Source organism: Hyla sarda, chromosome 4 (assembly GCF_029499605.1).
Source record: "Hyla sarda isolate aHylSar1 chromosome 4, aHylSar1.hap1, whole genome shotgun sequence".
NCBI classification, from domain to species: domain Eukaryota; kingdom Metazoa; phylum Chordata; class Amphibia; order Anura; family Hylidae; genus Hyla; species Hyla sarda.
Window position 1 is genome coordinate 239,925,324 of NC_079192.1, and position 25,001 is coordinate 239,950,324.

General features: G+C 41.8%; 1 protein-coding gene across 6 annotated transcripts in view; it reads right to left on the reverse strand.

Annotated features, from left to right (window-relative positions):
• PTPRZ1 (protein tyrosine phosphatase receptor type Z1) overlaps positions 1-25,001 on the reverse strand; it is a 263,148-nt gene that overhangs the window by 137,659 nt on the left and 100,488 nt on the right. For all 6 annotated transcript variants that reach the window (XM_056573798.1, XM_056573803.1, XM_056573802.1 and 3 more), the window contains exons 2-5: positions 24,045-24,107; positions 14,772-14,948; positions 9,697-9,848; positions 1,030-1,125 (exon numbers count right to left, since the gene is read on the reverse strand). In XM_056573798.1, the coding sequence (XP_056429773.1) occupies positions 1,030-1,125; positions 9,697-9,848; positions 14,772-14,948; positions 24,045-24,107 (488 nt within the window). The remainder of the gene's footprint in view (positions 1-1,029; positions 1,126-9,696; positions 9,849-14,771; positions 14,949-24,044; positions 24,108-25,001) is intronic.

Consider the following 25,001-nt stretch of genomic DNA (forward strand, 5'->3'; position numbering starts at 1 on the left):
GTTGTAAGCTAAAGTTTTACCTCACAGACTCCTTCCTCTGCAGCACTAAGATAAAGTTGTACCTCACAGACTTCCTCCTCTGCAGTTGTAAGCTAAAGTTTTACCTCACAGACTCCTTCCTCTGCAGCACTAAGATAAAGTTGTACCTCACAGACTTCCTCCTCTGCAGTTGTAAGCTTAAGTTTTACCTCACAGACGTCCTCCTCAGCAATTGTAAGCTAAAGTTTTACCTCACAGACTTCCTCCTCTGCAGCTATAAACTAAAGTTTTACCTCACAGACTTCCCCCTCTGCAGCTATTGGTGGAAGCTTTACCACATACTTCCTATTTTCAAATACTGGTGAAAGCTTTACCTCACAGACATTGTGTTCTGTAACTACTGGCTGAAGCTGTACTTCACACAACCCTTATTTAAATAACTTGACCAGGAACCCCTCTTAGTTATAGCATATATATAAAACTAAAATGTCCCCACAATCACCTAAAATTTTATATGCAGCTTTTAGATCAAATATGCTTAATTAAATCTATGTCCTCATGATTCTGGTTGTCACAGTCAGTGCTGCTTCAGCACCACCCCCTGTCTGTGCAGCTTGTAAGCACAGGTAATCCTGATAGGGGGGCAGTGCCAGAGCAGCACTGCTTAGTAAGGGCTCATGTACATTATGGAAATTCAGCATAAAATAACACCCTGCATTCTGTCAGCAGACCCTCACCGCCCAGAATTGGGGTTCATTTTGCGCAACATTTGCAGTGGGAATAAGCCCCTGCAATTCAAAGTCATATTAAGAATGGGCTTTTCCAGGTGAAATTCCACCAAAATAATAAACATGTTTCTTCTTTTGGCTGAATCTGAATCAACAGAACTTCCGTAGTGTGCACTAACCAGCAGGATCCCATTGAGATCAATAGGATTCTGCTGCAACCTAATTTTTCTCTAAATTAATTCGGGACAGAAAATCTTTAGTGAGCATGGGCCCTAAATGTCCTTTTACAGGCCAATTATGGAAAGTGAGTAAATCTTCTTACCTTAAATAAAACTGATAAAGCTTTCAGTTTCCCATTTCCTTTTATCGCATCATCCAAAGTTTCAAACTGGTCATTATTAAAGCATAGGATTTGCATCTGTAACCAGAGGTGACATTGTTAGACTAGAAGGTAAAAAGCTGAGTACACATTCAGCATTAGTCATTGATAGCTATAATATCCCATATACATGTATTAGGTTACAAACAACTAATGTTAAGCTGTACGGCGCCAATATATTGAAATGACATATGCAGAATTATGCACCTGCGGAGGAAGTCTATTAACTTTTTTTTTAATTTTTTTACATGAAATCAAGAGCCTTTTTTTTTTTAATCTTACTTTATACCTTTTATGTACTGATATATATTACCTGGTTACTGCAGTTCCAACAACATACTAGGATATTATCTTATTTTAAACATTGTTACTCAAACAATAGGCCTTAATGGAATAGCTAAAACGTAGCTTCTCCTGAAGTGCCTCCTACACTGTTCCAGAGAAAACGGTGCAATCATTTCTTTCATTTGATTTTGGTTGCAACATAGTCACAATTGTGTTCGAAAGGATATGACTAGAAATATAACTATACATATGTTTATTCAGGCTCTTTTAATAACATTTTCTAAAGTATCATCCAAGCATCCAATCTTGTATTAAAACGGAACCTGCCAGGCATTTCAAACCGCCCACACTATGGCATGACACAAAGACAGGCTTCTTTTCTTACAAAAACTATGATTTGTTCTCAAATGCTGTGATGTTTGAGAGAAATGATAGCATTAAAATCTGCTGGGAATTGGGTTCTGCGTCACTGAGACAGAACCAGATTTGATGCGCAGGATTTTCTTCTGCAGATTTCAATGTAAACTGATTGACTGAACACAGCTTCAAATCCTGCGCATCAAATCAGAGCATCAAATCTGTGCAGAATACTGTACTTGTGAATAGACCCTAAGGGAATAACTAAATGGGACTGCTATTACTACCTAAAGGGGGTTATTAAAGGGAGCTCCTATTACTACTTAAAAGGAGTAACTACTACAACTACCTAAAGGTGGCTGCTGCTGCTACTGCTTAACCCCTTAAGGACGCAGGACGTAAATGTACGTCCTGGTGAGGTGGTACTTAACGCACCAGGACGTACATTTACGTCCTAAGCATAACCGCGGGCATCGGAGCGATGCCCGTGTCATGCGCGGCTGATCCCGGCTGCTAATCGCAGCCAGGGACCCGCCGGCAATGGCCGACGCCCGCGATCTCGCGGGCGTCCGCCATTAACCCCTCAGGTGCCGGGATCAATACAGATCCCGGCATCTGCGGGAGTTCGCGATTAAAATGAACGATCGGATCGCCCGCAGCGCTGCTGCGGGGATCCGATCATTCATAACGCCGCACGGAGGTCCCCTCACCTTCCTCCGTGCGGCTCCCGGCGTCTCCTGCTCTGGTCTGTGATCGAGCAGACCAGAGCAGGAGATGACCGATAATACTGATCTGTTCTATGTCCTATACATAGAACAGATCAGTATTAGCAATCATGGTATTGCTATGAATAGTCCCCTATGGGGACTATTCAAGTGTAAAAAAAAATGTAAAAAAATGTAAAAGTAAAAAAAAAGTGAAAAATCCCCTCCCCCAATAAAAAAGTAAAACGTCCGTTTTTTCCTATTTTACCCCCAAAAAGCGTAAAAAACATTTTTTTATAGACATATTTGGTATCGCCGCGTGCATAAATGTCCGAACTATTAAAATAAAATGTTAATGATCCCGTACGGTGAACGGCGTGAACGAAAAAAATGTTAAAAAGTCCAAAATTCCTACTTTTTTAATACATTTTATTAAAAAAAAATTATAAAAAAATGTATTAAAAGTTTTTTATATACAAATGTGGTATCAAAAAAAAGTACAGATCATGGCGCATAAAATGAGCCCCCATACCGCCGCTTATACTGAAAAATAAAAAAGTTATAGGTCATCAAAATAAAGGGATTATAAACGTACTAATTTGGTTAAAAAGTTTGTGATTTTTTTTAAGCGCAACAATAATATAAAAGTATATAATAATGGGTATCATTTTAACCCCTTCAGGACCAAGCCCATTTTGGCCTTAAGGACCAGAGCGTTTTTTGCACATCTGACCACTGTCACTTTAAACATTAATAACTCTGGAATGCTTTTAGTTATCATTCTGATTCCGAGATTGTTTTTTCGTGACATATTCTACTTTAACGTAGTGGTAACATTTTTTGGTAACTTGCATCCTTTCCTTGTGAAAAATCCTAAAATTTGATGAAAAATTTGAAAATTTTGCATTTTTCTAACTTTGAAGCTCTCTGCTTGTAAGGAAAATGTATATTACAAATTAAAAAAAAATTTATTCACATATACAATATGTCTACTTTATGTTTGCATCATAAAAGTGACGAGTTTTTACTTTTGGAAGACACCAGAGGGCTTCAAAGTTCAGCAGCAATTTTCCAATTTTTCACAAAATTTTCAAACTCACTATTTTTCAGGGACCAGTTCAGGTTTGAAGTGGATTTGAAGGGTCTTCTTATTAGAAATACCCCACAAAAGACCCCATTATAAAAACTGCACCCCCGAAAGTATTCAAAATGACATTCAGTCATCATTTTAACCCTTTAGGTGTTTCACAGGAATAGAAGCAAAGTGAAGGAGAAAATTCACAATCTTAATTTTTTACACTCGCATGTTCTTGTAGACCCAATTTTTAAATTTTTACAAGGGGTAAAAGGAGAAAATGTATACTTGTATTTGTAGACCAATTTCTCTCGAGTAAGCACATACCTCATATGTCTATGTTAAGTGTTCGGCGGGCGCAGTAGAGGGCTCAGAAGGGAAAGAGCGACAAGGGGATTTTGGAGAGTACGTTTTTCTGAAATGGTTTTTGGGGGGCATGTTGCATTTAGGAAGCCCCTATGGTGCCAGAACAGCAAAAAACCCTCACATGGCATACAATTTTGGAAACTAGACCCCTTGAGGTACGTAACAAGGAATAAAGTGAGCCTTAATACCCCACAGGTGTTTCACGACTTTTGCATATGTAAAAAAAAATTATTTTTTTTCACTAAAATGTGTGTTTCCCCCCAAATTTCACATTTTTCCAAGGGTTAATAGCAGGAAATACCCCCCAATATTTGTAACCCCTTCTCTTCTGAGTATGGAGGTACCCCATAAGTTGACCTGAAGTGCACTATGGGCGAACTACAATGCTCAGAAGAGAAGGAGTCATATTTGGCTTTTTGAGAGCAAATTTTGCTCGGGGGGCATGTCGCATTTAGGAAGCCCCTATGGTGCCAGAACAGCAAAAAATACCCACATGGCATACCATTTTGGAAACTAGACCCCTTGAGGAATGTAATAAGGAATAAAGTGAGCCTTATTACCCCACAGGTGTTTCACGACTTTTGCATATGTAAAAAAAAAAAAAATAATTTCCACTAAAATGTGTGTTTCCCCCCTAATTTCACCTTTTTGCAAGGGTTAATAGCAGAAAATACCCCCCAAAATTTGTAACCCCATCTCTTCTGAGTATGGAGGTACCCCATAAGTTGACCTGAAGTGCACTATGGGCGAACTACAATGCTCAGAAGAGAAGGAGTCATATTTGGCTTTTTGAGAGCAAATTTTGCTCGGGGAGCATGTCGCATTTAGGAAGCCCCTAAGGTGTCAGAACAGCAAAAAAAAACACACATGGCATACCATTTTGGAAACTAGACCCCTTGAGGAACGTAACAAAGGGTACAGTGAGCATTTGCCCCCCACTGGTGTCTGACAGATCTTTGGAACAGTGGGCTGTACAAGTTTTCATTTTCATGGACCACTGTTCCAAAGATCCGTCAGACACCTGTGGGGGGTAAATTCTCACTGCACCCCTCATTACATTCCGTGAGGGGTGTCGTTTCCGAAATGGGGTCACATGTGGGGTTTTTTTTTTTTTGCGTTTGTCAAAACCGCTGTAACAATCAGCCACCCCTGTGCAAATCACCTCAAATGTACATGGTGCACTCTCCCTTCTGGGCCTTGTTGTGCGCCCCCAGAGCACTTTGCGCTCACATATGGGGTATCTCTGTAGTCGGGAGAAATTGCGTTACAAATTTTGGGGGGCTTTTTTCCCTTTTACCTCTTGTGAAAATGTAAAGTATAGGGCAACATCAGCATGTTAGTGTAAAAAATAAAAAAATTTTACACTAACATTCTGGTGTAGACCCCAACATTTCCTTTTCATGAAGGGTTAAAGAAGAAAAAGCCCCCCAAACCTTGTAACGCAATTTCTCCCGAGTACAGCGATACCCCATATGTGACCCTAAACTGTTGCCCTGAAATACGACAGGGCTCCAAAGTGAGAGCGCCATGTGCATTTGAGGCCTAAATTAGGGATTTGCATAGGGGTGGACATAGGGGTATTCTACGCCAGTGATTCCCAAACAGGGTGCCTCCAGCTGTTGCAAAACTCCCAGCATGCCTGGACAGTCAACGGCTGTCCGACAATACTGGGAGTTGTTGTTTTTCAACAGCTGGAGGCTCTGCTTTGGAAACAGTGGTGTACCGGACGTTCTTATTGGGGGAGGGGGGCTGTGTAGGGGTATGTGTATATGTAGTGTTTTTAACTTTTTATTTTATTTTGTGTTAGTGTAGTGTAGTGTTTTTAGGGTACAGTCACATGGGCGGGGGTTACAGCGAGTTTCCCAGCGCAAAATTTGCTGCATCTCAAGATGCGAGAAACCCACTGTAAAAGCCTCGCCCATGTGAATGTACCCTGTACATTCACGGGGGTGGCGGGGCGGGGGGGGCTTGCATCAGCTGTTGCAAAACCACAACTCCCAGCATGCATGGTCTGTTAGTGCATGCTGGGAGTCATAGTTTTGCAACAGCTGGAGGCACACAGGTTAGGAAACACTGAGTTAGAAACAGACAATGTTTCCCAACCAGTGTGTCTCCAGTTGTTGCAAAACTACAACTCCCAGCATGCCCAGACAGCTGAAGGGCATGCTGGGAGTTGTAGTTCGGCAACATCTGAAGGGCCAGATGTTGCTGAACTAAAACTCCCAGCATGCCTGGACAGTCAGTGCATACTGGGAGTTGTAGTTTTGCAACAGCTGGAAGAGCACAGATTGGAGACCATTATACAATGGTCTCCAAACTGGGGCCCTCCAGATGTTGCAAAACTACAACTCCCAGCATGCATGGTCTTTTAGTGCATGCTGGGAGTTATAGTTTTGCAACAGCTGGAGGCACACAGGTTAGGAAACACTGAGTTAGAAACAATGTTTCCCAACCAGTGTGTCTCCAGCTGTTGCAAAACTACAACTCCCAGCATGCCCAGACAGCTGAAGGGCATGCTGGGAGTTGTAGTTCGGCAACATCTGAAGGGCCAGATGTTGCTGAACTAAAACTCCCAGCATGCCTGGACAGTCAGTGCATGCTGGGAGTTGTAGTTTTGCAACAGCTGGAAGAGCACAGATTGGAGACCATTATACAATGGTCTCCAAACTGGGGCCCTCCAGATGTTGCAAAACTACAACTCCCAGCATGCCCGGACAGCCAAAGGCTGTCTAGGCATGCTGGGAGTTGTAGTTTTCAGACTCCTAGAAGCAGCAGTGAAGATCTTCACTGCTGCCTCTGAGGACCACATACTTACCCGTCGCTGCTCGTCCACGTGGCCGGTCCCGCGCTGCTCCTCGGTCCCGCCGCTGGATCAGGTAAGTCCGCCGGTCCCCACGTGTTCCCCCCGAATGCCGCAGGTCCCCGCGAGCCCCTGCAGCGCTTCGTCCCCCGTTCTGCCCGACTTCCAGGGGCGGGCAGTGCGGGGGATCTGAACTTTCACCCCAGATCACTGTGATTGGTCCACAGGGACCAATCACAGTGATCGCTGACCAGGACCACCAATTGATGGTCCTGGGGGTGAAGCAGAAGTTGTCCCCTGCTGGAAACAGCGGGACTTCTGCCAGTTAACCCGTGCGATGCTGCGCATCGCCGGGTTAACTGCATGTCATTTATAAACGCCGGGATGCGCGAACGCACTGCACAACCCGGCGTTTATATATGACATTCTGCGGGAAGGGGTTAATAGTATTGACCCTCAGAATAAAGAACACATGTCATTTTTACCAGAAATTGTACGGCGTGAAAACAAAACCTTCCAAAATTAGCAAAATTGCGTTTTTCGTTTTAATTTCCCCACAAAAATAGTGTTTTTTGGTTGCGCCATACATTTTATGATATAATGAGTGATGTCATTACAAAGGAAAACTGGTCACGCAAAAAATAAGCCCTCATACTAGTCTGTGGATGAAAATATAAAAGAGTTATGATTTTTAGAAGGCGAGGAGGAAAAAATGAAAACGTAAAAATTTAATTGTCTGAGTCCTTAAGGCCAAAATGGGCTGAGTCCTTAAGGGGTTAAAGGGGGGCTGCTACTAATATATGCAGGGAGCTGCAACCATATACAGGAACTGCAAATTTATACAGAGGACAATTACCTACCTACCTAAGCCATAAATTTCAATGTCTTTAACCCCGTAAGGACCCGGGGGTTTTCCCGTTTTTGCATTTTCGTTTTTTCCTCCTTACCTTTAAAAAATCATAACTCTTTCAATCTTTCACCTAAAAATCCATCTGATGGCTTATTTTTTGTGCCACCAATTCTACTTTGTAATGACGTCAGTCATTTTACCCAAAAATCTACGGCGAGACGGGAAAAAAATCAATGTGAGACAAAATTGAAAAAAAACGCCATTTTGTAACTTTTGGGGGCTTCTGTTTCTGCACAGTACATTTTTCAGTAAAAATGACACCTTATCTTTATTCTGTAGGTCCATACGGCTAAAATGATACCCTATTTATATATGTTTGATTTTTTCGTACTTCTGGAAAAAATCAAAACTACATGCAGGAAAATTTATACGTTTAAAATTGTCATCTTCTGACCCCTATAACTTTTTTATTTTTCCACGTATGGGGCGGTATGAGGGCTCATTTTTTGCGCCGTGATCTGAAGTGTTTAGCGGTACCATTTTTGCATCGATCAGACTTATTGATCGCTTTTTATTCATTTTTTCACGATATAAAAAGTTACCAAAAATGCACTATTTTGGACTTTAGAATTTTTTTGCGCGCACGCCATTGACCGTGCAGTTTAATTAACAATATATTTTTATAATTCGGACATTTCCACATGCGGCGATACCACATATGTTTATTTTTATTTACACTGTTTTTTTTTATGGGAAAAGGGGGGTGATTCTCATAAGAAACCACTGATCGATGATTCTGCCTCTTGACTGCTCATGCCTGGATCTCAGGCACTGAGCAGTCATTCGGCAATCGGACAACGAGGAGGCAGGTAGGGACCCTCCCGCTGTCCTGTAAGCTGTTCGGGATGCCGCAATTTCACCGTGGCTATCCCGAACAGCTCCCTGAGCTAACCGGCATGGTTTCACTTTCATTTTCAGCTTTGAACGCCAAGTCTAAAGGGTTAATAGCGCACGGCAGCGCGATCAGTGCCGCGCGCTATTAGCCACGGGTCCCGGCCGTGGCCCCGCGTTATAGATCGGGAGCGGACTCAGGGCGTACAGGTACGCCCTGGGTCCTTAACAGGTTTAAATAAACCCTTGAACATTGGATGGCTATGTGATTTGAGAATGCAAAAGACTTATATGAAACAACTAGTAAATGTTATTAACCAGCTAATATATGTGTATAAAGGGTCTTCTGTATCATTGTTCATTTCAGTATTCAGTAATAATATTTAATTATCTTTCAATTCCTGGCTAAATGCAATTTGTAGAGTCATGGGGGAGATATATTTTAGAGATTTTTTTTGCACAAAATGCACTTTTGTTTGCAACTTTTGTGAGTATGCAGAAAGTACCAAACCGCCTTACCAAAGCAACTTTCAGTTTATACTTTATAGTCGTCATGATTTTATAAAGTGCAATTGTCACACATAAAAAAAAAGTTGCAAACCCCTCCAATAAAAAGTTGCAAAGCTTAGCCAAGTCACACCTGGCTTAGGCTGGGTCCACACTACGTTTTGTCCCATACGGGAGCGCATACGGCAGGAGGGAGCTAAAAGCTCGCGCTCCCGTATGTAACCGTATGCGCTCCCGTATGTCATTCATTTCAATGAGCCGACCGGAGTGAAACGTTCGGTCCGGTCGGCTCATTTTTGCGCCGTATGCGCTTTTACAACCGGACCTAAAACCGTGGTTGAGCAAGGAGGAGCACTGCCAGAACCCTGCAAAATGACCTCCAGCAGGCCACAAATGTGCATGTGTCCACTCAAATAGTCAGAAACAGACTTCATGAGGGTGTATGAGGGCCTGACGTCCACAGATGGGGGTTGTGCTTACATCCCACCACCCTGCAGGATGTTTGGCCTTTTGCCAGAGAACACCAAGATTGGCAAATTTGCCACTAGCGCCCTGTGCTCTTCACAGATGAAAGTAGGTTCACACTGAGCACACGTGACAGAGTCTGGAGACGTCATGGAGAATGTTCTGCTGCTTGCAGAATTAGGGTGTGTTATCTTAGTATTCCCTTTATTTTTTTGAGCAGTGTATTTTGAAGAGATTACTTGGCAACATTTTAAATTTAGGGATGTAAAAAGCATTGCAATAGGAAAAAAAAAAAAGAAACAACAATTACCTCTAAAGGAAATTTCTGGCCTTCCAAACTGTGTTCTGATCCATCTGAAGTAGCATTGCATTTTCCCCAGTGAAATGTTATTCTGCTAGCTCGATAAACTGTATCTAAGGCACCACCACTAAGATAATATTCTCCAGTTAAGTTAATTTCCACTGCAGAAGCAAGAAAAAAACATTTTATGAAAAGCAATGGGATAAATATGCATTATTCTGAATACTATAAATGACATTTTAAACACAATATAACCCTCACCACAAGCTTCTGACTTGAGTTGTGAAGACAATAAAATACAAACTATGCAATTGAAACAATAAGTTACAATACAATATGGAATACAAGACTTCAAGAATGAAATTGAGTGCAAAATAAATTATAGACATTGACCATAGCAACCCAGCAGATTATTTTTATTTTGTCAGCAATTGTGTTTAATGCCATAGTCATACTGCAGTGCTGTGATGACAGAGGTGCTTACATTTATTTTCATATAATAGTAAAAAAAAAAATAAAAAAAAAATTTGGCTGTAGCAAATAAGCGGGGTGTGGGGTAGAGGTGAACTCCTTAAAGCAGAAGGACAGTACAGGTCATGTGTGATGCTCAGTTTGTTGCTCTGTTGAAACAGAAGAATGTTCGCTCATCTTGTGGCAGCTTGTCATGAAGAGTCTCTCGTTCTCAGTTGTGTTGTGTAATTCCAGTTATTCCTTTTTATTATTGCCTTTGAGTAGGGAATGTTTTTTTTTCTTATTGATCTATCTCATTAGTATGTCTATGAAAGGTTTCCACAGAGAAAATTATTTGTTACATTATTTGTTATTTCTCCAGTCCATATGAAATTTATGTCACAGATTTATGAATTTCTCTCTAAACCTGGAACAGTTCCTGGTCCAGCACTGGTTTCTACATGTATATGACTAAATCCTTCATAAACTGGATTCAGTGGTGCATATATTTCAAGGCAGGGCACAAGGCTGCTATAGGGCTCAGAGAGATGAGTCAAGTCTCGGTTGGTTTTACTTGGTAGTGTGACCCTATGTAGAACTTTCCTTTCAAAAGGAACTGCAGTTTTAGCAACACATGGGCTGAGAACTGCCCCAAGGGTCATGGAATGAAAGACTAAGCACCATAAGGCTAGGTTTTCACACAGGTTTTCCTGTGCCGTTTTTTTTAAAACTGCCACTGCAGAAGTGGATCCAGGAGAAGTGAAAGTCTTTCCATTATATTTCCTATTCCTTTTGAATGCACTTCTGACTTTTGCCCAAAAACTGCAATGGCAGTTTTCCCAAAAAAACCTGTATGGAAACCTAGCGTTATGGCGCTACCGTTTTGACTTTTTCTTATATATACATCACTGATGTCAATCTACTCCTTTCAAGCAGTCTAACAAAAGTTTTTACCAGCCCCATCATCATATATACAAAGTTGGAATAGTGTCACTGTCCACTGTTCAAGGCCTGTTATTTTTACACAAGCATGTCGGTAAGGGCAAAGATAGGTTTATTGTTTTATTTTTGTCTTTTACTAAAATAACATGTAACAGGGCCAGGCTAGCCATGAACAGTACAGACATAACAAGGCTTAAAGACAACTGTCATGTCATAGAATAGGCAGCGGTTCATGTTTTGTAGGTATCTAACCCAGCCTGTAAAGAACACATCCCCTGCATAGAAGCCACCAGCTGTCACCAGTCTCTGGGATTGCACAACCGGTATTGCAGCTGCGACCCTATACACTGTACAAAGATGGCTCATAAGATCAAACCCTTCTGACAGATGTTAAACGGTTAACAAAGGGACCACAAAAACTAATTATTTATGATGAAAAAAAAAAAACTCTTTAACTGTATTATTTCCAATTGTTTTTGTTGTTTATATTCTTAGCACTACAGTCTTACAAGGGAAACATTGATGCGTGTCACCTATAAGATGTTTTTTAGACAGGTGTCTTTATGTTTTCTAGAGAAGTTGCCAGTAGTTTTAATTCAAAGTGTCTGTACAAAGGAAACATCAAACATTTCTGTGAACCGTTTCCATTGTCATTTCTTGATCTTTGTATTTAATCCTATACTGACAAGCCATGCAAAACAAAAAGGTTTATGAATCACTCTGCCGTGACTACTAAAATAACATGGATATTCGACAAGTCAAAGGTGTCCAAAATGTTCAGAAATATATATTTTTGTATTTAAGATTCCCTTGAGAGCAATTTAAGGTCATCTACTAAATTACTGTTAAACATTGATTTCTGCTTTGTCCTTTAAATACACTGTAGATCTCCAGACTACAAGGTTACATAGAATCAATAAAAAAACATCCCACAACTTACACTTCAATACAGACCTCTCCTATGTTTTGTATAAGATTTGACTGACAACACAATGTCACTTATTGTACATGTATTTCATTTAATATTTTTCTTATCTTTACATTTAAATGATGAAAGCATGTTGTGCCTCCCTCTAGAAGTTTCTGTCACTGCATAGATGACTATAAACAGGCTTGTCAAACAGGTGGTAATCCGAAGTATATTTTTGCCCTAGAGGAGCATCAATCAACCTACATAGTAAGCAAGTAATGAGCCGTTAAATATATCATTGTAAGAATACAATTCTGTACCGTTTAACTGGATTTAGGAAAACATTGAGGAATCCCGTGGCTCTAGATGAAATGCATGGTTCACACATACCATTTTGATTAGTATTTTTAGCCAATACAAATCTTATTGGACTTTTTATTTGTGTTGGTTCCCCTCCTGGCTTTGCCTAAAAATATTGACTAAAATACTAATTGAAAGGCTGGGTTCACATGCAGTATTTGGTCCTTATTTTGGTAAGTATATTAGCCAAAATCAGAAATAGGTAATGACACAGAGAGAACAGGAGGGTTTATAACAAACTGTAAAAAGTTCTGTGATCAGGGCACTGTAAGCTATTTAAATGAGAACTCCAGCTGCTGCAGCTAAAATATTAAACATTAAAGGAAATCTGTCACCAATGTCACCTGCATTAACTTGTCAGTACCTACAGGTTAGTGCAGGTGACACTTATGACAGATTTCCTTTAAAGGGATATTCCAGGCAAAAACTTTTTTTTATACATCAACTGGCTCCGGAAAGTTAAACAGATTTGTAAATTACTTCTATTAAAAAATCTTAATCCTTCCAATAGTTATTAGCTTCTGAAGTTTTCTGTCTAACTGCTCAATGATGATGTCACGTCCCGGGAGCTGTGCATGATGGGAAAATATCCCCATAGAAGCTGCACAGCTCCTGGGACGTGAGTCATCAGAAAGCTGTTAGACAGAAAACAGCAACTCAACTTCAGAAGCTAATAACTATTGGAAGGATTAAGATTTTTTAATAGAAGTAATTTACATATCTGTTTAACTTTCCGGAGCCAGTTGATGTATAAAAAAAAGTTTTGGCCTGGAATACCCCTTTAACTTACTTTACACTGCTCCCCTGGTGGTGCTGGAATCACTCTCCTGTCCTCTGGCCCCAGTCTTCTTCCTGCTTTTGGTGCTCAACATGTCACACTGAGTTCAGCTAATTGCAGGCACTAGTGCAGGTGACACTGATGACAATGGTACTCACCTTGTCCCGTTACGTAGCATGGATTTTCGGTAATCTCCTCCGTTAGCTCTGGGGCACAGGTGGAGCTTACTGACATCATGGCTGCTGTTCTCTCACAGCGGGACCCAGCAGGGTGCAGCAGTCGTGATGTCACTAAGCTCCGCCCATGCCCCAAGCCGCTGCTGCTCTCTGCAGGGTCTCGCAGCAGTGGTGACGTCAGTAAGCTCCACCAGTGCCCCAAGCTGGCTGCCGGGACTGGAGCTACTGGAGGAAATTACTAAAGATCCATGCCACGGAACGGGACAAGGTGAGTACTATTGTCACCAGTGTCACCTGCACTGTCTGTTGGTACCGACAGGTTAGTGCAAGTGACACAGGTGACAGGTTTCCTTTAAAGGAGATCTCCAGTATTAAAAAACTTCTTCCTATTCAAAGGATAGGGGATAAGTTTCAGATTGCGGGGGGTCCGACCGATGGGACCCCCGCGATCTCCCGTACGGGGCCCTGGCAGTCTCACCTTGTCCCGTTCCGTGATGTGGATCTTCAGTAAGGGGGCCTGTCAACCACCGCAACGGCCGACATGCCCCCTCAATAAAACTCTATGGGAGAGCCAGAGCGCTGCCAATCTCCGGCTCTGCCATAGCGCTATATTGAGGGTGCGTGTCGGCTGCCGCTTCGTGTGGTGGTCGACAAGCGCTCTCTGGCCGGAGAGCCAGGGCCCCGTACGGGAGATTGCGGCAGGTCCCAGGAGTCGGACCCCCCGTGATCTGAAACTTGTCCCCTCTCCTTAGGATAGGGGATAAGTTTTACAATACTGGACTACTCCTTTAAACAAGGCAATGTGGTTTGTTTCCTTATAAGACATCCTTTATCAATCTTACTTAGAACACGAAAAAAAGAAACACGACTCCAGCTCAGCAATGTTGCTAAAACTTTGGGATTTATTCCCAGACCAACATGGATACATAAAATCAAACCATGGAATGGAATGCGCTGCACCTGAAACACATCACTACCATTCCATGATTTGTTTCTGTGTACCCATGTCGGTGTGGAAATAAAGCCAAAAGTTTTTAGTAACATTTCCGAACTGGAGACGTGTTTCTTTTAATATTTCCTGGTGCCGTCCTGCATCTTTCGTGCTGCGGCTTCCCAGTGGCGAGTGAGCTGGAGTGCTGCTTCTATTATTTATAACACATATTACTTTTCATTATATAAAGAATAATCTTTATTTAGAGTAACCAGAAAACTCAACACACTGAAATATGCAGGATTAATTTTTAGGTAGAATGTCTGACATATTCAGAACACACTTCAAAGAAGCAGAACTATCAATGACTCCACAACATTGTAATTTAAGGTTACACGCTAAAAAACATGGCAAAATCTGCATGACTCCAGGCAAAATACAACAGGACTGTACAATGAATGTAAAAGTTCACATTCCTTTGTGATAATAACTAATTTTTCAGGTGCAGCACATCGAAAGGGGGAAAAAAAAACATACCTGTTTTTCCTGTGTTTCGAATTAAAGTATGATTAGATATTTGTTCCCAGCCTTGAAATGTTAGTTTCTTCAGATTCAGATTTAGCTGTGTGAGATCCTCATCAATGTTGATAGGAGACTGTTTGGCACCATTGCATGCAGGATATTTTTTCACCCAATTTGTTTGGCTTAAGCTTTCTGCAAAATAGATATTATATATAATGGTGAATAATCCTGAAAATACTAAATAAAAACGGGCAATATTGACAAAAATAATGACTGCACATGGCCACTTAAAATTAGTATTAGAGTTCATGGGATTGGACAATAGAGCTGCACACACAGGTCAGTAGGGTTGCACACACAGGTCAGTAGGGTTGCATACACAGGTCAGAAGGGTTGCACACAGAGGTCAGTAAGGCTGCACACACAGGTCAGTAAGGGCTTCATAAGCCTATTCTAGGCATAACTTTGATGAAATTGAAGGCTGCTGTAATCTTAAAATCAATAGCTGTAAATAAATCCAGGAGTGGACTAGACAGTAGGAGGTGGGGACCGATGTCCGCTATACTCCGGGGCTGCACCACTTCTCTCTGGCTACATTGCGCTGTTGATTGACAGCTCAGGAGAAGTACAAAGGGTCACTATGGGCAAGCAATCCTTGTGTGTCAATCAACAGAGTGACGTAGCCAGGGAATGAGGGGATGTGACCTCGAGCCTCACCTCTTCCACTGTCCGGAGGACTCCTAAACAGGATTATAAAGCTGTTTATTGTAAGTATAGAGCAGCCTTTTTTTTTAGAGTTATGCTTAGAATAGACTTGTGTTGCCCTATTGCACTGTGTGTGCAGCTTTATATGCCTATTCTTAGTGATCGTTTCTGTATGATGTAGTAGAAAAGCTATTCATGGTGCAGGAAACATTTTATCTAAACTTGCCAAAGCGTAAAAGGTGTACAGGCTATTTAATCCATGGTTGGATTGGCTCACTAGAGTAACAAAGAATCCATTGATGGCCAATTTCACAATAATGGGTCCTAAAAAGGCAACTCATCTTTGCGCACCAAGCCTTCTGATTATTCATATGTTACATAGTTACATAGTTAGTACGGTCGAAAAAAGACATATGTCCATCAAGTTCAACCAGGGAATTAAGGGGTAGGGGTTGTTACTAATGGATGACATTTCTGCTATTACTCTTCTATGACTGCAACCCCCACTCCTCCCCTCCTCCCTATTTCCTGAGTTTTCCCTGTTTATTGTTTCCCCTATGCAGTCTCCTACTTTATTTACATTGCTTGTGTGTGTGTATCTTATTCACATTTGTTATATGTATATTTCAATAAATGTATCCTTTTGACACTAAAAGAGTCAATCCGATGTGAAACTTACTTTGATGATATCACTTGCTGCAATTCTTAGTGGTTGATTCAGAAATATTAAAATATCTTAGACTTGGTTCACATCAGCATTGTGGAGTTCTGATAGGGAGCTCCGTTAGAACACCTGACTAGGAACCGGACATCAACAGAACCTGACAAGCCCCATTTACTTTGATAGGGTCTGTCGAAGTTCCATTAGATGCCCCTTATTTAACTTGATTTTAGTGGAGAAAAAACCTGACATGCAAAATAGGATGTGAGCATCTTTTGTGTAGTTTGACAGTTTGCAGTGAAAATAGTTTCCTATTGTGGGCCCATAGAAAGCCCATCCAATTATGGTTTCATATAAAAATATTAAAAATGGTAGAAAATTCTGGACACCTGTATACATTGCTAGTGGCATTTAGAACAAATAGCAGTGGTTTTCCATTACGTTAGATACAAATTGTATTACTATCCATTTTATTTTGCACGTGTCAGGGTTTCTATCAGGTTCCTATCAGTTCTTTCTACAGAACCTCCTCCTTTTCATGTACGTTTTTATAATTTCCTATTGTATCTGGTTTTATGTAATGTTTACATAGATTATCCTACATTTGTAAGACTGCGTTCACGCCGATTCTTGTTTAAAACACTAAAATGTAACTTTTATTAATTATTAAAATGTCCAAAAAATGGCCACCGAAAAACACATGTGATTCTCATATAGCAATGAGAGTGTGATCAAGAAACAGGGATCTATGAATATAGTCCACCCTGTGTGGTGGTAATACATAAACCCAAAGTATCCCTCGAAGTTTGCTCCTGAAAGCAGGAGACTTACAAAATAGGTCCAGGTAGTGATATTGCTAAAGGATAGGTGGTGGGGGGGGGGGGTATAGGGTATATTGGTCATATGGTCAGTGTTGTTACATATACCACCTTTATGGTGATTTTTGATAACCTCTGTTATCATCAGGGTTATAGCCAATAAGGTCACATTACTCACAATTTCATCCATTATTTGTACTTCATGATTTCAGATACTCCTATACGGCGAGACCTGTCTGGTCTAATTAACTCTAATATGATATTCACATTTTTTCTTAGCAGCGTGCATGGCGGTTGCGCAGATCCATCACTACAGTACTCTCTCTAGAGGTGTGGCCAGCGATGTACACGATGATGCACTTGATCACATGGTCAGGTGACATACCTGGTAATGTGATTGAATCCGGCAGTCCAAAGAGCATTTCCTCTATGGGACTGGCTGGACGTGATGTCGCGCTCATGTGATCAATCACCTGACTGGTATCTTGGATACCAGTACGCGACATAAATCTTTCCCTGCAGCGCGCGATGTTATACATCCCGCGTCATCAGCCGGAGGTGACGTAAGATGCCCATGGATCTTGCAATTAGCATCCAGTTACCGCGGGACAACATGTATACCTGGGACGACATGATTGGATGTCGAACATCTGAAACAAAGGAAGGCTAACTATGATTGGCTAATTCTTTCCCCCTTAACACATAAAGGAGTACATGTCACTTCCCCCATCATGGCCGCATCATATTTGATATCATCCTACATCATGGACTGGCCATCATCTTCATAATCATTTCTTCATGATACCATCTATGCCCCCCACCGTCTCCTGACGAATGGGGTGAGAAATGCGTTGAGGTGAATTTTAGCAACACCTGGGTCCAGATAAGTATATTGCTCCTATTGCCCTATCATTCTAGACTGTCTCCTCAGAAATGAGCAAAAGAAAGCTTGTTTATATATCATAGATATTTCTTTACGCTGTTAAACAAGATCATATGTGAACAACCATTTGCATATTGAAGGGAATGGACACCCAGGGGCACTATTTGCCCAACAGTAATTGTGTAATATCTGTGTCCATTTGAGTATGAATAGGTATCTGTGTTTATCTGCATGTTATCTGCGTGTAGAGGGACAATTGATATTTGTGCACATCTATTTATTTATTGTTTATATTATATCTACATCATATTCAGATGCATCCATCTTTACTAAGTTCACACATGTAAATGGCAATAGGCTAAACCTTTCCTTCTCCCACCCCTGTATTTAGACAGGTACTGCCTAGTGAGACAGATAGTTCTCCTAATTGTCCATACCATAGGGCAAAACGCAGGACCATCAGGGGTAGGTTCCGGAGCGGGCCGTCCTTTTCAGGACAGATCACTTTGCCTAGGTATAGGGGTAGGATAGGGAGCCATCAACAGGGTGAGACAGGTAGAGGCCACACCTTATAGGCCTAACATCTCCTTAGGCCTTCCCTCCCCATCCAATAAACCCTATATCCCCTCACCTATCCTTTAGCAATATCAATACCTGGACCTATTTTGTAAGTCTCCTAAAACTTGTGGTATCCCGATCGAGGGATACTTTGGGTTTATGTATTACCACCACACAGGGTGGACTATATTCATAGATCTCTGTTTCTTGATAACACTTTCATTGCTGTATGAAAATCACATGTGTTTTTTGGTGGCCATTTTTTGGAAATTTTAATCTATCTATATATATATAAAACTCAACGTGTGTGTGTGTGTATGTATGTATGTATGTATGTATGTATGTGTGTATGTTCCACAAAAACTTTCAAATGGCTAAAGATATTAACATGAAACTTGGCACACATGTTACTTATATGTCAACAACAAACATTGGATAGGTAATTTAACCCTTACTCACACCCATTTGCCAGGGGCGGGGCTTATGTTTAAAGTCCCATACAAGTCAATGGGAAATATATGTTACTGCATAACTTCCAAATGGCTGGAGATATTTCGATAATACTTTGTCACATGTTACTTATATGTCCACTTAAAATATAGGATAATTAATTTAACCCTTAACTACCCCCATTTGTGAGGGTGGGGTGTTTTGTTTAAAGTCCCATGCAAATCAATGGGAAATGTATGTTCCCACATAACTTCAGTACGGCTGACGATATTTCAATACCTGGTACACATATTACGGATCGGGATAGGAGGTAAACATAGGAGGTCGGGATAGGAGGTCGGGATAGGAGGTCGGGATAGGAGGTCGGGATAGGAGGTCGGGATAGGAGGACGGGATAGGAGGTCGAGATAGGAGGACGGGACAGGAGGACGGGACAGGAGGACGGGACAGGAGGACGGGACAGGAGGACGGGACAGGAGGACGGGACAGGAGGATGGGACAGGAGGACGGGACAGGAGGACGGAATAGAAGGTCGAGATAGGAGGACGAGATAGGAGGATGGGATAGGAGGTCGGGATGTGGGGTTGGGATATGGCAACAATATATGAGGACGGGATATGAAGTCACAAGCTTCCTCCTTTGTTCATTTTCCTCCCAACAAGGATTAGGAAGGAAAAACCGGGCAACGCCCGGTACTCAGCTAGTATATATATAAAACTCAATGTGTGTGCGTGTGTGTGTGTCTGTGTGTATGTATGTGTGTATGTTCCAGCATCACGTCCTAACGGCTAAAGATATTAACATGAAACTTGGCACACATGTTACTTATATGTCAACAGTAAACAGAGGATAGGTGATTTAACCCTTATTGATCCCCATTTGCCAGGGGCGGTGTTTCTGTTTAAAATACCATACAAGTCCATGGGAAATATATGTTATTGCATAACTTCCAAACGGCGGGAGATATTTCGATAATACTTGGTCACATGTTACTTATATTTCCACTTAAAATATAGGATAGTTAATTTAACCCTTAACTACCCCCCATTTGTGAGGGTCTGGGTTTTTGTTTAAAGTCCCATGCAAATCAATGGAAAATATATGTTCCCACATAACTTCAGTACGGCAGACGATATTTCAATACCTGGTACACATATTACGGGTCGGGATAGGAGGTCAACATAGGAGGTCGGGATATGAGGACGGGATAGGAGGTCGGGATATGAGGACGGGATAGGAGGATGGGATAGGAGGACGGGATAGGAGGTCAGGATAGGAGGTCAGGATAGGAGGTTGGGATAGATGGACTGGATAGGAGGATGGGATAGGAGGTCTGGATAGGAGGTTGGGATAGGAGGTCGAGATAGGAGGTCAAGATAGGAGGACAGGATAGGAGGACGAGATAGTAGGTCGAGATAGGAGGATGGGATAGGAGGTCAGGATAGGAGGCTTTGATAGGAGGTCAAGATAGAAGGTCGAGATAGGAGGTCAAGATAGAAGGTCGAGATAGGAGGTCAAAATAGGAGGACGGGATAGGAGGTCAGGATAATATGTAGGGATAGGAGGACGGGATAGGAGGTTGGGATAGATGGACTGGATAGGAGGTCGGGATAGGAGGTCAGGATAAGAGGTCAAGAGAGGAGGACGGGATATGAGGACAGGATAGGAGGTCAGGATAGGAGGTCAGGATAGGAGGTCAGGATGGGAGGACGGGATAGGAGGTCGGGATAGGAGGTCAGGATAGGAGGACGGGATAGGAGGTTGGGATAAATGGACTGGATAGTAGGACGGGATTGGAGGTCAGGATAGGAGGTCGGGATAGGAGGTCAGGATAGGAGGTCAAGATAGGAGGACAGGATAGGAGGACGAGATAGTAGGTCGAGATAGGAGGATGGGATAGGAGGTCAGGATAGGAGGCTTTGATAGGAGGTCAAGATAGAAGGTCGAGATAGGAGGTCAAGAAAGAAGGTCGAGATAGGAGGTCGAAATAGGAGGACAGGATAGGAGGTCAGGATAATATGTAGGGATAGGAGGACAGGATAGGAGGTTGGGCTAGATGGACTGGATAGTAGGACGGGATAGGAGGTCGGGATAGGAGGTCGAGATAGGAGGATGGGATAGGAGGATGGGATAGGAGGATGGGATAGGAGGTCGGGATAGGAGGACGGGATAGGAGGTCGGGATAGGAGGACGGGATAGGAGGTCTGGATAGGAGGTCGGGATAGGAGGTCGAGATAGGAGGTCAAGATATGAGGAAAGGATAGGAGGATGAGATAGTAGGTCGAGATAGGAGGATGGGATAGGAGGTCAGGATAGGAGGTCAAGATAGAAGGTCGAGATAGGAGGTCAAGATAGAAGGTCGAGATAGGAGGTCGAAATAGGAGGACGGGATAGGAGGTTGGGATAGGAGGTCAGGATAATATGTAGGGATAGGAGGACGGGATAGGAGGTTGGGATAGATGGACTGGATAGTAGGACGGGATAGGAGGTCGAGATAGGAGGATGGGATAGGAGGTCGGGATAGGAGGTCGGGATAGGAGGTCGGGATGGGAGGTCGGGATGGGAGGACGGGATAGGAGGTCGGGATAGGAGGTCGGGATAGGAGGTCGGGATAGGAGGTCGGGATAAATGGACTGGATAGTAGGACGGGATTGGAGGTCGGGATAGGAGGTCAGGATAGGAGGTTGAGATAAGAGGTCGAGATAGGAGGACGGGATAGGAGGATGGGATAGAAGGACGGGATAGGAGGACGAGAGAGGAGGTCAAGAGAGGAGGACGCGATAGGAGGTCAGTATAGGAGGACGGGATAGGAGGTGGGGATATGAGGTCGGGATAAGAGGTCAGGATAGGAGGTCGAGATAGGAGGAATGGATTTGAGGACGAGATAGGAGGTCAGGATAGGAGGTCAGGATAGGAGGCCGGGATAGGAGGTTGGGATAGGAGGACGGGATAGGGGGTAGGGATAGGAGATCGGGATATGAGGACGGGATATGAGGACGAGATGTGAGGATGGGATATGAGGTTGAGATATGATGATGGGATAGGAGGTCGGGATAGGAGGTCGAAATATGAGGACGGTATATGGGGTTGGGATATGACAACAATATATGAGAATGGGATATGAAGTCAAAAGCTTCCTCCTTTGTTTATTTTCCTCCCCAACAAGGATTAGGAAGGAAAAACCGGGCAACGCCAGGTATTCAGCTAGTCATTAATAAAAGTTAAATTTTAGCGTTTTTTTCGGTGATTGTATTGTGTTCACATTAAAAATATTATTTAGTTCTGTGATTTTGATTCTTGTTTAAGCTTACTCTCACTTAAGTGCTAAATACATTGTTTTGTTTGTACAAGATTAAAGGGGTTATCCACCATAAGGTAATTTTAGTACTTACCTCACAGGACATGCTTAGAAAGGATCTTTGCTAATCTTGGAGCTAAATGGCTGGGTTCTGAGTCCCCCATAACATTCCTGCTAACTTTGTAAAATGGCTATTTTCTGTTGGAGTTCCCTCCCTTCAACTACAAGTCCTATGATCCCTTGTTTGTAAGTGTGAAGTCACTTTTCTCCCTCCCACACATCAGCCACCTCAACCATTGAAGCACACCTCTACCCCCTACCATGCTGTGCTGTAATCAATAGACCAGTGTTTTCTAACAGCCTCCAGCTGTTGCAAAACTACAATGCACTGCAGAAGGATCTCCTTCCCACACAATTGTCGCTCCACTCATTGAAGCAGACAGGCTCCTTTGAACACCTGACTAATGATGTAATGTCTCAGGCCGAAGTGCAACCTGGGACACTCCTGTTGTATGCTGTTTACAATAAACATTGTGGCAAAGATCACATAAGAATTGCTTGACCACCATCAAACACAGGTACAAACATTATATTATGAACTACACTAACTTTACAGCCCCTGTGGCACAGTCAAATAAAATAAAAAATCTAGAATACCTTTAAAGTTCAAGAGAACTAATGTGCACATTGACATTTAAAGCATACATATATAATTTAAATTATATTTAGAGGAATGGTCTCAAGTGTTTCATGATTTGATGCATCTAGGGGTGGTGGCTAAGTTTCTTTTATGTGGAGCATCCTAGTCTTTCTGTATTGCTGTATACTTAAAGGGGTATTCCAGGAAAAAAAAAATGTATATCAACTTGCTTAAGAAAGTTAAGCAGATTTGTAATTTTTTTTTTCTGGAATACCTCTTTAAAGCACAATACTAATTTAGAAATATATTTTAGAGTTCATATGCTCATATAAGGAATTTTGGCTTATATTATGGGCAGTAACCCATTATCAGCATAGTCTGAGATGCATTCCCATAAAAAGGAAATGGTTAATAGGTTTATATCATAAGAAATCTTTGATTTCAGATCCCCTGGACTATCATTGTGGCAGCCTGTAATTGAGGACTGGTACAAGATAAGTATTGCAATGTATTTACAAATGTTTAATTTTAAAATGGTTGAAATGTGATATATATTTAAAAAATCAGAATTTTAGTCTGTATAAATTTGTATTAATTCTGCTATGCTTTCTATGTGCATCCATATGAACAAGCTCAATATCAATGGAACACTTTCAATGATCTGTATGGGGAAAAAACAAGCTAAAACTGCTAGAACAATATGATATAAAATACATTTTAAACACTTTTGGGGTTATTTCAGTACAGTGTTTGAAAAGATGTGATGAATACACTGTAAATGTGCTGTTCTATCAAGACAACCCTTCACCAGAATGCAGATCCACTGGCAATTAGCTTACTACTATGGGTTCGCCAGTCATAACTGCTTCAGATTAGGTGGGTAAGTTATCAACAACTAAGAATACTTAAAGGGGTACTCCGCTGCCCTGCTTCCGGAGCTCCGCTCCCCAGTGTCCGGAAGTTTATTGTTCCGAACGCTGTGCGCGGTCTTTCGTGTTCAGGGCTGCCCCTCGTGACGTCACGCCCGCCCCCTTGCGTCGTACCCCCTACCCATAGACTTTCGTTGAGGGGGCGGGCATGATGTCACGAGGGGGGCCCGGAACACAGAAGCCCGCGCACAGCATTCTGAACAATAAACTTCTGGATGCTGGGGAGAGGCGCTCCTGAAGCAGGGCAGCGGAGTACCCCTTTAATTTCATTATTATTACTACTATTGTTTATTTTGTTAACATGAAAACATACTGTTACAATGACACAGAAGTCTTTTCTCATTACCTGTATAGGACCAGTCTATGTCTTCAATTAATTTTCGTTGCTGTCTATATCCAGACACCAAGCCTATAAAAGAAACAAGCACAATCTTGAGTATGACAGTGAGGCTACATCCAAAACAGAATACATGCTATATTATAAAATACTCTAAAAATGCCTATACACATAGCTGAAGTACAAAAATAAATATTCATAATAGAAAAACACAATCTCTATGCAAAAATAAAAACACAAAGATATACTTATTAAGAATGTGTCTTTTTTTCATTTGTTTTCATCATCTGTTTGTAGTTTATTTCATATTTTGTACATTATTGTGGGGGCAGCCATCTTGCCTGAGCTGTTTTTAACAGTATTAAGAAGTATATTTTACAATAGGAGCCATGGATATATGCAACAATAGACTGGAACTGTCCAGCTGACATGAATAGGAAAGTTGTCCGGATGGAAGCGGCTTAGCTGTGAACAACATCTACTGTGTTATCGTTTGTTGTCACCATTTAATGTACTCCTGTCTGTGATGAGATCAAGACTGCTGAAAAGTGATCTGTACCAACAATAAGTCTCACCTTAAATGGGCACTCCCATTAAACATGATTTTTAATATTTAATTCCTTATGCAAAATAATAACTTTTGTAATTTGCTTCCATTAAAAAACAAAAAACATTTATGTTATTTTCTGCTGTATACTTCTGGCCACCAGGAGTCTCCCTTCTTGGCCAGAACACATTCAGTCTGGACAAAATCTCAGATTTTTGTATCCTGCTTGTAATGGCAGAAGAACAATGTCAGGAAGTGTTACGCTGCACTGAGCTTGATTGACAGCTGCAAAGAGACTCATTAACAGCTGCAAAGATTAAAAGCTGAACAGACTGAAAGCTGCAAATAACCTCACTGAAAGCTAAACAGACTGAAAGCTGCTGCACAGAGCTTGAGGTCTTCTATTCATCACAGCACTG